Raw genomic sequence first — 15,933 nt, forward strand, 5'->3', positions numbered from 1 at the left:
ACAGATTACACAGTGTGTCTGGGCAGCCACTCCTGCTGCTTGGCTGAAAGTCAGAGCTATACCTGATTTGGTTTAGTACCATTTTATCTTTTATTTATTTCTTCATTTATTTTCTTTATTGCCCTGCAACTCCATAAAGATCTTGTCTCCTTCATTTTGAAATCTCCTTTCAAGTATGGGAAAGGTACTTTTAGACATTCATTTTTTCCAATCTGACAAAGCCCAGCTCCTCCAGCCTCTCCTTATAGGGTGCATTCTCCAGCCCTCATGATCTTGGTGGACTCCCACTTGACTCACTCAAAGTTTGTTGATATCCCTTTTTTGTACTGCAGTGGACATGTTAATCAAATCTGGACATTGTAGTTTAGATATGCTCTAAAAATTGCTGGGTAAAAGGAAATAATATTAGCTCCTTGTGATCTTGAAAAATATTATGATTCAGAATCCAGGAAACACATGAAAAAAATCTGGAACCTATCAGTGTATGGTAAATCAGAAGAGAATGCTCTCTCATCTGTGTCAGAGCTCCCTGGCAAGCCCTGTCGCCCTTGTCTGAGAAAGTCTTTCTCTAGAAAAGTCAGCACATTTCTTCCTTGTTTTTCTCTCATTCCACCAAGATACATAATACATGCAAAAATATTTTTTTTTGAGTTGGCAATAAGTTGCAATGTGAAGAACAAAGGAAAGCTTAATAAAATTAAAAGGCAGGTGAACTGAAACAGTAAAGAAAATGTCAGTGACTGACAACTACAGAAAGTATTAATTCAAATTTTCTGATTCAAGGGACAATAGTTACTAGTAGCTTGAAATGACTGAATAACAACAACAGATAAACTTTTTTATATTTAGGACAAAGTTCAGATGGGGATTTACAGACATCACAGACACAAGGAACAAAGCAACCCTCTTCCTTCTGTTAGAGAGATTTCTTGTAGGCTTGCAACTGGGAAAAGTCTAAACAGCATTGTGGAGTTTTACATCAGGCTGCAGACCTCATAGCCAGAGTGGGTGTCTTGTATTTTAGGTAATGGCTCTGGCTGGAGGGACAAGAATCAATTTGCTAAACACGGGGATGGCAATAAATATTTGCTATCAAATAAATCCTGTAGGGTTATGTTCTCTCAGTTAAGTAGTGTCCAGATCCCCTTCTTGTTCCTTTCACATATTTGCTGGCTTTAGGTTAGCCTAAATATGTCTCACTGCTTCTCCTGTATCTCTTATGTGAGTCAATGTCTTCAGGTGAGCAAAGGGAGGAGGGAATTTTTTGGGATGATGATGAAAAATGGGTAAATAAATAAGCTTTCTCACATTGAAAATGATGTCTCTATTTGTGAGCAAGAACAGATGTCAGGTTGTGTGATCATGCTCGACTGCTGGTAGAGTGCTGCAGTGGTGTTTTTAAAAGTCAAGACAAGATGAATCTGTGCTAGCCATTACTGAAAGCCAAATTACAGACAATAGGAACAAATGAGCATTTCTAAGAGGATGAATATTAATCTGGGCATTATCCAAAGGGGTTGTGGTGTCTCTCTCCTTTGAGTTATTAAAAAATCACTTGGACAAGGTCCTCACCTAGTAGCTTAAGGTTTCTCTGCTTGACTGAGGGGATTTGGACAAGATGAGCTCCACAAACACCTTCTGCCTCAAACTGTTCTAGGAACCTGTTATCCTTTGCTATTTTTCCAGTTATAAACTTTTGAGGAAATCTCTATTCTTCACAGTAGCTCTGATAAAGCTACTAAGAAAGATATCACATAATTGGAATCAACTGTTTCAACATGTAATCAGAAACTGTTCTGAAGAAGAAAAGCAGGCTGCACCATCAAGGTAAAAGTGATACCTGTTTTCAGCTTCAGAACAAGTGAGTGAACCTTAAGGCTGCCTTTTAATGTCGATATAAGTAGTGGAACTGCAGCTACAAATGGGACATATTTGTTAAGGAAAAGTGCAGTGGTTTTTTGGTTGCATCATTATATTACACAGAAAAAGACAGCTCTTTCATGATGATAGGACTTTGAGAACAAAGTGGTTATCTGCAGGATATCAGGTGAGTCTTAACAACAAAACTAAATTGCTGGAAAGAAGTTATTTAACTTTTTAAGTTTATCTTTCTTTTTTTTCTTGAAACAGTTGAAGCTCTGCATTTGGGAACTCTGATGGCAGCACATGGCTATTTTTTTCCAATCTCAGACCATGTTCTAACATTGAAGGATGATGGCACCTTTTATCGATTCCAGGTAAGTATTTTCAGTATGTTCTTGACTTGCAATCATGGAGGCTCAAAGGCCTTACAGAAAAGTTCATAGCAAATTTAACCATACTTTGTTTCTTATATAACCTGGTAAAGAGTAGAAATTCCCCTAAAAATAAAAAAAAAATGGTAGAAGGATTTTATTTATAGATTTTCTGCAAAATGTTGATATGATAATGACTATTTTGATATTTGGAATAAAAGTGTGATAATGCTGAATGTGGAACTATCTCTCATGAAATAAATTAATGTAGTATTTTTCAAATACAGTAAACTATATTATGCTATTGCCTCTTTTTCCTAGTATAGTATGAATTTAGAAAGGGGGAGATATTTTAAATATCAAGTCTAGCAGAAATCTGATAAATAATGGAGGTAATATTTATTTTTCCTCTTTTGTGAGAATTTCCTTACTGGTAACTCAGTAGTATCAGAGTAGTGTGTATTCTTCTAACAACTACACAGACATTTTTCTATTGATCTGTCAGTCCCATTGCATACAACAAACAGGTAAATCGTTCAGAAAAGCTGAAAGAATAAATATGTACATATGTCTATACCTACACTCGCACATATATATTGTTCAGAAACCTCCATAGTTGTATTTCATGATATTAAATTTCAAACTAAGTTGTTTTTATAATAATGACTAGTGGGCTAGAATTGTGCTAGAACAATATTGCTGATAACTTGAAGCAAATATGACTGCAAAGTACCAGATTATGGGTTCAATGGAAAGAATTCACTTTTCTTGTCCTGTGCCACTTTTGACAATGGTGGCTGTGTTCTGTATGGCTCTATTAGATGGTACTCCTGGTAAGTATCCCCAACAGTTACTTCAAGCTCTTATTTAGCTATTTATTGCTTTGAAATTATATGATGACTATCATTATGAAATTGAGTTTGCTAATTCTTCTCTGTTACTTCTAACTGTATTAAATACTCAGTAAAATAACATCTAGTAGAACAAAACATATTGTCTTCAAGATATATGTCTAAACTTTGTCTTAAAGATTGTTTAAATAAGACGCTGTGAAGAATAAAGTAGTACTGAAATTGTGACCTTTCAAATGCAGAAGAAAACTAGTGATTGGAGATCAGTCATAATTTCAAACATTGCATTATATTAATCTCTGTACAATACGTTCACCAATATTTTGGCTTAAGTGTTATAGGCCCATGTAAAGGAAGAGAAAGGATTGTAATATTTGTACAAGTCAATATCTTAGCATGAAGAGGATTAAATATGCACAGCACATTCTGGCAATTAAGAGAATTATTGCATACATGCAAACAATATTATCGTATTTTCATATTTAGATCTTGTGAGTCAGACTGCAAAAAAGTTGCTCTTCAGCAGAACAGAAAGTTAGATGTGTACATGGGTAATAATGGGTAAGAGCAAGCATTCCAAACCTCATCCCCTAGATCCATAGTTACTTTTGATCCTGGAGAGAGCGTTTGAAGGAAAAGTGGTTTTTTAAGCTTATGAAGCTTCATTCTCCTCAGTGCTCAATATAAAGAAAGCAGATGGCACATGGTTGAAGGGTCTTACTGATGTGCTTATAAGGTAAGTGGAAAGGAATCATAGAGTGGTTGAGGCTCCAGTTCTTGGCTTAGTGTCTGAATAAGCAGTGTCCAGAAGGACAAAATATGCAAGGACTTAATTTTGCAGAGAATAGTAGTAACTTACAGGAGTGATAGTCATTGAATTCTGCAGAGCTGCCTCCATCTCTAGCACGAGAAATAAGCACCTCTACTGGCATGATAGTCTGACTGAAGGAAAGTACAGACTGGCATTAGTCTCACCATGGACCACTGAGAGTACTGCAGCTACCCTGCTGTGAGTTTTCCTCAGAGAGGTCCACAGCCTATGTCTGGACACAAAACTTCAGTGAGGGCTAGATTTTATTACCTTCTCCGTGTATTTACATAAGTTAAAAATTTGGCACCTATTTGACAAATGCATATGAATTAAGACATTTTAATCAAGTGTTATCTGCAATGTTTGGCTTGTTTGCTTTTCTGTGGTACCTTTTGCAGTGCTATTCCCGTGCCAACAGTGTGACTTTGCTGTTGTGACAATGCAACTTTAGCTGTTAATGTACAGGATGAGAAAAAATTCATAGTGGTGACATACTGTTAACTGGAGTTATAACAGCAAAATTTGTGTGCTTACATCTCCATGTTCCCCACCAAAATAAGGCTGGTATAAAATCTGTTACTGAACTGCTAAATTAGAAGGTGAAGAGAACATATTCAACGGGGAGGAAAGTTTGACTGAAAATGTGTGAATTTTGCACTAGAATAGACATTCAGGTTCTTTGCACATAGTACCCTCTTAGTACTGGACAGGATTTACACATTTCTGGATATTTTGATAGAAGGAGAAAACCATGCACCTGCCAGCACTGAACAGCTCAAAAGCTGCACCTGCAGAGGAATGTTTGCAATACAAAGACCTAACCTACAAAAAAAAGGCTAGCTATAGTAATGTTCTCCATGTGCTTGATGTTTTGTTCTCCAAAGGGTGACACATTCCCTCCTGACAGTAAAATTATCCCTAGCTCGTTTTAAACCACCTCCTGTTGTATAGAAATAGCTAAAAGCTGTGGAGATTGAGCTTCAGTTGGACAAATGCCCTTTTATGGGCAAAAATTATTCTTTTCCAGTTATTACTCTTGCCATCAGGAGGCAGGAGTATAGTTACATCTGCTTTTTTAAATAACGTGAAATAAAAAAAAATTCTGGATCATTCAGTGACCTACTCAGGTGTTAATTAGGTTCATTTCTGTGATATCAATTTAATTCAAAGGAGATGAATATAAATATTAATTGCCTTATTAACAGAGGAATTTTTTTATTAGACTCAGTAAGAAAAAGCAGAAACAGCTGCATTGCCTTTTCCTGGTAATTTAAACCTCTGACTAAAAAAGGCGCTCACCATCTTTCTCTACCTGAGAGCAAATAAATATGAGGGGCTCAAATAAGAAAAGCAAGCTGCATCTTGGAAAACATATCTTCCCTGGCCAGGGATTACTCATGGAGACGTTTCATTTATGTCCACACATATGATAATATGTCCATCTTGGTGAGGAATGCCTGATTTGCCCTCTCAGCTGGTAAGTTTCTGTAATATCATCCCACAGAAAAATATGCTAATTTCTTCTACAAGCCCTGATCTCCTGATGTTAATTGAGAAAAATAACATTTCCCAGTATCTTTTGTCTGTAAACAAACTCTGGATACCCTGGATTAGTGATAGTCACACTCCTATTTTTAAATGAGATTAATTCATGATTTCACATTAATTAATTTTCTGAGATGAGGGTTAGGTTCTGCTGTTGTTTTGTACCTTTTAAGATAAAAGGCACAAATATCTGAGGAAAAATATGAAAACAGGAACATTTTCTTGTGAAAGCAAGAGTGAAGATAGCAGCAAAATTCATGGACTTTGGGAAGACAAAGGTATGGGCTTTGATATTTTCTCCCGTTCTGCCACTGGGAACACTTTCTTGACAGATGTGTTTAACCATTCTGGCCTTGTTTTCTCATGCCTAAATTAGGGATAAAATTATATAGCAATCACTGTAAGGACCTTGAAATATCTTTGTTGCAAAATCGTTTAGAGTGTGAAGTGTTCTGGACACCTCATGTCTCAGGTGAATTCTATTGCTTTACATGTCACTTTTGAGTCAGCCTTACTGAGCTAGCTTCTTCGTGGCTCACTCTGGACCAACCTCTGGCCATTCTGAATTCTGAGTTTGTGGCTGAACATCACAGCCCTTCAGCCACTCTCCAGAGCCTTTCTGGATCATCTACTGTGCCTTGAGGGAAGGCTTTTATTTGAAGTCAGATTTTAGAAATGAAAAAGAAACAAGTTATATTATGCAGCATTTGGCAGATTATTTTTGGCAATTGCAGGTGTGATAACTATTTCATTGTCTTTTCAGGTCAGGCTTGGTATATACAGGTTCTTTTAAGGTTTCTGAGGGAAAAAGATTTTATATTCATGTGTCTTTCTGACTGCCCCATCAGTGCTACTTTTGATTTTTTAAACTCCTTACTCAGGCACACTTTGCCCCACACTGCTTGCCATGCTTGTCCTCTTTTCAGTTAGAAAAGAGGAGTCACAGAGCCAAAATCTTGTTTCCAAATTCCTCAACCTCTTTTTTAATTATTCTGAGCTAACCATGGAGCACTACTTGCTTCCTGTATGGGCTTGACAGTGCTAGACTAGCAATCTTACCCTTTTACTTCACCAAGAAACCATTTTGTGAAGTGCAATGAATGTGAAACAAAATGCCAGTGAAATCTTCCATCCATCATGCAAAGCATTTGAAATTGTACATAACCACTTTTCAGCAAAGGCTTCATTTCTGCTGTCTATAAACACTCCCTGGTGCCTGAGAGAAGAATAGCAGTAATATGCAAAGGTTTTTAAGTGATTTGAGTACTCCTTCCCCTTCCAAGTAATTGGATTTTAAAAAATTTTGTGGAGTGGAATGGAGCAGCTTCAGAGACAACAACTCTTTTCTTATTACTATCAGCTAGGGGTAACTGAAAAGATGCTTAGTGATTTTCCTCTTTGGTTATACAGTTTAATGCATAGAAATTATTCCTGTTTTATAAAAGCTGATGGGTAACACTGATTTTTACACATGGCTGTTTCATTAGCTCAGATATTGTTATTGATTAATTTTGAGGTAAAACCAAAGCAGATTTATTTACTTTATCACTGGATTCCTTACAATGCGTAGCAGCCACTGCTGCTAGTTTTTTATTGTGGAATACATGCTATCTTACAGGATTTTGTTTTGTATGACTTTCATACAGGAGAATGATGGATTAATGTGGTTAGGTTTACCTAATGATATTAGTGTATCACTCAAGCAAACCCATATGTGTTGGTGTGTGCAAAACTAGTTTTCTGGTTAAAGGGCATGAAGGTCCTTGTAACTGTTTTGTTCTGGAGTTTTAAATGTATCTGCAATCATATCTGCAGTGCTAGGTAAGCCTTATTTCTTTAGCTCCTGACTTGTTCTGGCTGCTGATTCAAGTTACACCTACAATCAAACAAAATGCCTCAAAATCATACTGATAAAAACTGGCAGCATTATTTCTGCCTGGGCTGATAAACAGTACTTGACTTTCCCATAGCCATACCACCCACCTTCCTTCAGCTGTAAGTGGGATGTCATGGCAAAATGACAAATGTTCCCTCTTTAATACTTCATGATGAACTGCTTCATATTTGCTTCTGAGAAAAAGTAAAATTCTTAAGGATGATAATTCCTTCAGGTTTTCTACTCTCATGAAAGATGACCAAACCACATCAGTATTTCATTATCTTCTCTTTGAAAATGGTGGTGTTATTTAATGTACATGTTAATAAATGTCCGTTAGACCACATCCATAGTTCTCCTGGGTGAAGTCTTCACTTATGAGCTTCTAGATCATGAAACCAGGCACACAGATTGTGTAATATTCATTCTATAGGAATATGCGACATTGCAAGGGATGCTATAATTTTTCTACAGTGTATTTTGATATGTGATTTGTAGCAAATAGTTGTACCAAGCTTTGTTTGCATAGTCCAACAATTTAGAAGGTAATTTATGTGAGCAGAGCCTCCCTGCATTGCTGTGGGATATTTTTAATAGCTCAGATTAGAACAGGCAGTTTTCTCCTTTTCACATGCCTCCTATTCTCATTCCTGACCTCATTCCATTAGACCAGGGATCTTCTTATCAGACTCTTCTTTTTTCCTAATCCTCTGTATTGAACAAGGCAAATATTTTTCCTGAAATCTTCATGGATAACCTCTCTAGCAAATTCTTCCCAGAGACTGTTAAATATCTGGAGCGTGAAATTGTGTGGAGATTTTTGAAACAGAAATGGAAATGTAAACTCAGCACATGCATTATAGTCATGTGTTATGCGATTAAACTGTTTGATGTCTGTAACAAGGAACAAGGTAAACTTCAGATTAAGACCAGAATTTTATGACTGCTAAAACCAAGCAATTAGACAAGAAAATGTGGAATATTCCTTTGGAAAAACATCAGTCATTTTAACTACATGCATGTTTATTGTTGGTGCTTTTTGTCCATACAATCACAGCATTAATCAAAAATTGATTTTTATATCAGGCATTGTTTTCAGTGTTTAGAATTTTCAAATATTTTTTTCTTGGTATTTTTGGACTTTCTTTCTGTTTAAATCATAATCTGTACCTTATCCTATTTTTTGTCTGTCTTTAGGAGAGTTTTCCCTATCTCTGTACACATCAATGCCATTTCCTGCTTTGAAAATGTATAATAGATATCTACTCTTTCAATGCAACTTCATCAGCAGCTGTAGCTGAATTTGAGCACATATCTTAGGGTGATATCATAAGCTGGTAAGAAAGTAATGTAGGACTTTGCCTTGGTCAAAATACATAGCATCTAATGTTTATTTCTCCACTAGTTGGGGTTTTACACTGTCGGTGACTTAATTTTTGAAAAATCCAAATATTAGTAACCTTTAGCTTTCAAAGATCAGAAACATATAATGTATTACAACTTTTCAATCCAAAGAGTAGATGTAGAAACATTATAAAAGAGAAATTTTAAACTTTTTACCTTTTGTGGAAATACATTTCTTCCCTTTGCTGTAATCTTCTGAAGCTCCTCTGCTTTATAATTTTTTTTTTCAAATAACTGTCCATGTTTCAAAGATTACTTGAATGAATATTTTTTCCATGTATAAATTACCCTTTGGGTAATTGCACCCATTTAAACATCATGCAGATAATTTAGTCCTTTTGATAACTCTCACCAGTTAGATAGTCATTGTTACAAAGTACTGGAGATAGAGGAGAAAGAGAAATACCAGAGGAAGAATTTCATCATAATGTTTACACATGCATATAAATCACAGTTTTGAGGAACCAGGAGTCATTCTTTAGCTTGGTGAGGCTTTTTTTTTTTTTTTGCTTTTTTGGAAAGAAACAGTTTACTCATGTGAAAACACAAGAAATCCTTAAGCTTTCTGTGGTGAATTTCATCAGCCTTCTAACCTGAACTGACCTCATAAAAACATTTCCCTGAATTTTTTTTTTTTTTTTTTTTTTTGCCCTGTAGCCTTATCTCCATGTCCAAATTAATTTTGGGCATGTTCGCAGAGCTGATTGCAGGCAGAATTGAACTTTGTTCCCTCTGGGAGCCAGCTGGCTGGAGGCCAGCCCTGCCAGGCTGCAGTGCCTGAGCCAAAGAGCTGCACTTCTCAGCAAGTCCCATTAAATGCATCCAGCACCAGGCAGGCAGGGTCATGGCTTGCAGTTCAGAGACAGCTTGTGCCTGCCCAGCTCAGAGCTTTGGCAAAGAGACCTCATGCCTCTGGGAAAGACCTTTGTCTGCCCGCCATCTCCCTCCTTCTTTAGACTCAAACAAGGAAGGCATTTAATGATCTTCTGTACTTATCTGTGCTAGCTGTTATTTGAATCCCTTTCTCATCTTGTAATGTCTGCCTTTTACTGGGGTTTCTCTTTGGCTTACACTATCACACATCTTTGAAACCTTTTAATATGGCTTATCATGTGCTTTGCTAATTAAAATTCTTGTTCTAACTTTTCTGCTTTTATCTCCCTGGAACAGGGAGGCTTACACACATCCTTAGTAGCCAGCGCTACTTATTATTTTCTGCTTTTTCTTCAATCTCTTCTCCACATTTAGGTTGCAGCTTTTTATCCTTCAGAAAAGCCTTGGTCATCTCTGCCTCCTAGCAAGTTAAAATGACAACATTCACAACACTGAAGATTATGTGCCCTTTCCCATACTATTTAATGTCCACACTGCCTTCACCCCCAAAGTGCGAGTTTCAGTAAAATTTAAATGTGCTATTTCAAATAAATACTGAAAAAAGTACTCTGGCCACACATATCTTTTTATTTATGTATGAAACGAGTCCTCTTCTAACATCATTAACATAGTTGTGAATATATAGTATTTGTTCATAGCCTGTTGTGAAATGAATGCTGAAAGCAAAGTTTGTGATTTTTCCCTAAGTCAGAAGATGGAATTAGTTTTTAATCTCAGCTGGGATGGGAGTATATGCAATTTGTCAAGAGAAATCCTAAGTATGCATGAGGAGCTTTAATATAGACTTTGCACCAAGATTGCCCACACTGGAAGAGTTTCAGCTGGAGAGCTGCTTGAGCAGATGTAGTTTCTGTGTATTTAGTAATCCTCACTATGTACTTTTTACAGAAGCTCAGCTTGAACCTGTAAACAGAGGTTAACTTTCCTTTTAGCAGAGAAATGATGTGGCTGTGCTTTTCTCCTTGGGCCTCTCTGGATACATTTTGTGCTCCAAGGACTGTTCTCACTTTCTGAGTTTGTAAACTGTATATTTTAATGATGGTGACTTTTTGCTTTATACTAATCACTCTATTAAATTTTTTAGTTGCTTCTCCAAAATGTGCTGAGTACAATTAATTCTTTAGGTGTTCATCTTTTTTCTATTTGTGCTTATATGTGCTTCTACTGCTCACTTTGATTTCTGTGGCGCTGTGAAGGAATGGTTGATCGGAAAGTTACTTATTGTTGCTCCCTTAAAAATATACCAAATGGCTTGCAAGAAGCACATACTAGCCTTTGAAGCTAGCTTGTGATAGTTCCTTTTCTATCCTTTAGCTCCTTGCTGTTGCTTGATAAATAGCAAGTTCTAAATTGCTTCTATTAAATTTGATGTGCCAATGTTACAAAACCTAGAGATTTCTCACAATATATATTTAATTTGACAATTGGTGTGAATGTGTCACTCTTCAGCCCTGTTGGTTCCCAGATTAACATTGAAACAATTTTGAAGGGAAGTGGGCAGCAAAGAGGTTTCCATTTTTTGCAGCTGGGAGATTTTTGAGAGAAAAAAACCATTAAGAAATAGAGAGTAAAGCAGAAGGTTTTCCTGAAGAACCACCTGTGTTTTGAAATACCACTCAAACCACTTCACACATTTATTGAGTTGCATTCAACTGCTCAAATATTATGTAATTCCCTGTAGCTGTGTGTATGTGTTTATGTATAGATCAGTCACTCAAACACAGAATAATTTGCATTGGAAGGGACCCCCAGGGATCATCGAGTCTGACTCTTAAGTGAATGGCCTGTATGGGGATTATGTGCTCTATAAAAAAATGCTATATAATATTAATTTTAACCAGAAGTTGCTATTTTAAAAATGAAATAATTTATGAAAAATGTCTATGCATTCTTATATTCTCCATTTGTTAGAAGTGAATTCTTTTAACAATACATGTAGCACAGTCTCAATAAGTATAGTGTTGAAGTAGATTTTGGTACTTTATTGTCTTTCTTTCAGTAAAAAAAACCCCACTTTTTAAATCACAACCAGTAAACAATTATTAAAAAGTGGACTTTGATGTCTTTGTGAAAACAGAATGTTTCTAGTGGCATTTTTAAACAAATAACACCTAGGAAAAAGAATTGAATATTAATATATGAATGAAAAGTTAAAAATCAAGAACTGAATGAACTTCAAAGCATCTTATATCTCTAAACCTGGTTCTTCAGGATATGTGAGAGATGTATTTCTAGGGAAGATGTAAAAGATAACCCCTTTACCTAGCCTCATGGGTTTTGTTCCCTTAACTTTGAGAACAAAAGCACACTTTTTTTTTGTTTTTCAATGTAATTCTAACACTATCGTGATAAACAGGTATACAAATGTAATTTTCTGTTTTAATGCCTATCTAAAAACTGTCAAGTTAACAGTATAATAAATTTACCAAAAATATAAATTGATTCTCAAAGCCAGTAACAATCCAAGGACTGTATAATGCTTGCATTGTCTAACTTGAGTTTCCTGCTTCTTTTTTTTTTTTGCCTATAGACACCCTATTTTTGGCCATCAAATTGTTGGGAGCCGGAAAACACAGACTATGGTCAGTGTAGAAATATTTCCTATTTCTTTTAGAAATTATGGATTTTATTAATGAATGTGTCATTGCAATCTGTCTTGTTTCACCATCCCACTCTTTAAAACATAATTATATGTCATGTAATTCCTGTGCAAGAGCTACTGATACTGAAATGAATGTGTTGCTAGCTTTTTCAAAGTTTATCAGAAGCTTATCAAAGTCAAATTTTGGAGTGGATCTGAGGAAAAAAGAAAAAAAAAACAAGCCCCAAAATTCAAGACTCATCAAAACCTAACTTACTATTTATATTCTCTGTTTGCTCCAGCAAGCGTAATTATTTACAGTGAGAGAATCTCAGTGAAGCAGTGGAGATGTTATAGATGGTTGTGCAACAGTTATTATCAGATTGAGACCCAAAGATGTGCCTAGTTTAGAATTCTTATTTCTAATATACACCATGTGGAAAATTACTTATTATGAAAACTAGTATAGTTCTAATATGAGCTGTATTAGAAAATACAGTTTATTGTTTATTTGCCTATATGTTGTAATTACTGATGTGTGCTTAGACAGCAAAATCTGAGGATAGTATGTAGCAATGTATTAGGAAAAAAATATTATTAAAAATGATAACAAAATTAGTTCCTCTGTATATCAAATAGTGACCTAATTTTTAAAGAAAGTGTATCTATGAGCATCCTCCTGTTCATTCTAATCCAAACTGTAAGTAATGAGGTTATCTGAAGACTAGGTCACTTATTTAGGTAACTGAGCATGTAGATGCTAGGTTATGTTTTCAAAGCTTCAGACCATGATTATCTCTTTAAACAGCTTTTCAAAAATTTAGGTGAGTGTTCACTTGTAATTTGGATTCTATACCCTTGGGAGCCAAAGACTTTGGAGATGGATGGTTCTAATAAATGCTTCCTTCCTTTTTAGAGCAGACTCAGTTTAATTTCAAATACATTGCCAAATAAAGTAATTTTAAGCTGAAACTCTCAGCAGAGCTGAGTGTCTCCGAGGTACAGTTGAAAAATGTGACAGTCTCCTCATCCTATAGGAGTAGAAAAATGTTCAATTTTTTATTGAAATTTGAAGATGTCCAGTAAACAGTTATTGAAAATTCCCAAGGAAGAGGGATTCTTACCATATGTGTGTGCTTGGCCATTCTGTATGATGAAATTAGCCACTGAAGGAAAAATTATTGATTTACCATTTATTACTTCATTAAAGTCCCCTAATATGTTAAAGATCAGCAAGTAATTAACTATAGTTTAAGAGACATTGAGTTGTTCAGCTGTAATGTGTATCATGTTACTGGGGTAGTTTTAATAAATAATTACATGTCTGAATTTAAGATCAGGCTGAAAAAGTTTATATTAATATCCTTTAGTCTAAAGTAGGAGATACTAACTTTCCTGTCATAGCTGATCAGTGGATTTTTCAATGAATTATAAACCTTAGTCATTAAATAAAAATCTTGTATAATATGTCCAGGTTTGCATGCCAGGAATACAGAATTAAACTTGGAATCAGTGCCTTCATAATACAGGGAGGAGCTTTTGTTGAACAGTGAATGTACTCATTTGAGATCTTTTGAGATTTAAATATGTCCCAGTTGTTGAGATAAGCTCTTTGGTTGCAGAAGGGAGAAGGAAGGGGAAGCAAACCCTCTAATCCTGCTATCTCATTGCTCCTTTCATGTCATGAGCCAGAAGTGAAATCCTGTATGGAACAGACCTACAGCTTCCCCATGCAACAGGGCCAGAGCATTGTACTGGAGCTGCCAAAGATTTTGTGTGTCACCAAAACTGGATAATGCTGGAGCATTTGCAGGAAAATAAACTTTTAAGGCACCTTTTCAATACTGTTCTTATTATGTTAGCATCTCCAAGTCCCAGAAATTAGCATTTCCCTTGTAAACAATGGTGATCAGAGAAATACAGGAAAATCAAAATATTTAATCAAATTATTTAAAGAACCTAAATAAATCTAAAGTAGGTTTGCATGTTCTTCAGATTTTCACAGGAATTGTTAATTCCTGGACAATATAGTACATAGAATTTATATTATTGCAGATATGCAAATGAATTTCACTCTTATCGTGCATTGTGATGTGTTGTGTAGTGCTACCAATTTAATGGACTTGTCCTGAACAAGCTTAAAACTGTGCCCTCTAAAATTATTGACTGTAGCAGGCATTAGAAGTCTCTCAAGACCAGCAAAAAGCAAACTGTAATCTTCCTTGATCGAAGTTGCTAACAGGGCAAATCACTTTATTTGCCATTATTCTAATTTAACAAGCCATTGGAAATACTCTAGAATTTTATTTTAATTTAAAAATTAATCCTTAAATTTCATCTTTACTCATCCATAACTGGGCTACTGTCCAGAATGTAGCACACTGCCAGGAAAATAATTTATCTTAAACAAGAAATTAAATGAGATTGAGATACTGTGTGTTAGTTTATTACCAGAACTAAGAAACAAATAATCCTTACATATTTGTATAACATGTTAATAATATCTTCTCTAAAATATAATTTGATCTATATGAGTTTATAATAGCAATTATTTGCCTTGAAAAAATATGTTTCTGTAGAAAGTATAACCAAAAAGACATACAAACAGAATCTTCCAATATGTAAAAAAAAACCACAGACACATTCCTATAATAAAGCTGTAGTGCTATGTTGTAGTGGCAAAAAGAGGGCTTGCATTAAGTTATGTCAAAATGGAAAATAGCCTTTTGATTGTAATTTCCAAAATATTGACTATGATCATTCTGAGGTTACTGAGAAACTGCCAATTTTCATAAAGTGCTGAAAATCTCCCTCCCTTTTCCTGCAAATCATGCTTTAAGTGTTGTCAAGAGAGATTCCTCAAATCGCAAAAAATTTTAACAAAGGCAGGTCCTTAAGTCCCATCTGTTGAAGACCCATTTTAGTGCCATATGTCTTGGAGTCCACCCAGGCAGGACATGTTGTTCTTTGTAGAATCCCATGGTTTTAGAGTGATTTTGTTGGTGAAAATAAATGGTAATAATAACAACTACTATTATTAAGACTAGTGTAGTTCAGATAACTTTGCTTTTTCCTGTGAATTAAGTCATGTTCCTGAATAATGATTAGGTTTTGTGACAAATAGAATTGGATCTCAATTCAGAAAAACTGGCTCTTGTAATGAACACAGCTAGTGGATGAGCATGTGACCTGCTTGTAATTATCTTCTCTTTTCTTTCAGAAATAATTTTGTAACTGATGGATTCTTTTTTTCCTGGCATAATATAAACAGGTCATATCATTAAGAAGTAGTTAAATAGGGAGGCTAGTTAAGACAATTGCATCCCAGAAAGTGGAAAAATAATGCCATATATGAAATTGTTATTCCATGTGCATTTGGTCTCAGTTCTAATGGAACCTGTCAGGATCTCTGGGAGGTTTAGTGACTCACAGCTGTTGCAAATTTGAGGCATTTAGTTCATTACTGTCCTCTTTTTTGAATAAGTAGAAAATATGAAATGTTTGGGAAAAATTCACAACAAAATAGCAATTTTTTGCCTTTTTCCCCCTATTCTTTAGGCTTAATTTAACATATTTCTGAAAATGTAAGAGGCTTATAAGAATTTCAGACATAATATAAGGAGAATTAGTAACTTCTACTCATTTTCCCTGGTGAACTTTTGCTGATAGTTAGACTCAAAATTATCTTTGACATATCAGGCTTTTTCTTGCAGTTAAATGCATATTAAAAAAAAAAA

At 35.3% G+C, this 15,933-nt stretch overlaps 1 protein-coding gene across 12 annotated transcripts in view; it reads left to right on the plus strand.

The window, feature by feature from the left end:
* The window catches only part of RGS7 (regulator of G protein signaling 7), a 275,082-nt gene that overhangs the window by 170,997 nt on the left and 88,152 nt on the right, over nucleotides 1-15,933 (plus strand). For all 12 annotated transcript variants that reach the window (XR_014954280.1, XM_085576739.1, XM_085576745.1 and 9 more), the window contains 2 exons: nucleotides 2,131-2,237; nucleotides 12,146-12,197. Coding sequence is in view for 11 of the 12 variants with exons in the window: in XM_085576739.1 (XP_085432865.1) it covers nucleotides 2,131-2,237; nucleotides 12,146-12,197 (159 nt within the window). In the remaining variant the exon portion in view is untranslated. The remainder of the gene's footprint in view (nucleotides 1-2,130; nucleotides 2,238-12,145; nucleotides 12,198-15,933) is intronic.

Source organism: Lonchura striata, chromosome 3 (genome assembly GCF_050655825.1).
Source record: "Lonchura striata isolate lonStrDom1 chromosome 3, ASM5065582v1, whole genome shotgun sequence".
Lineage (NCBI taxonomy): Eukaryota > Metazoa > Chordata > Aves > Passeriformes > Estrildidae > Lonchura > Lonchura striata.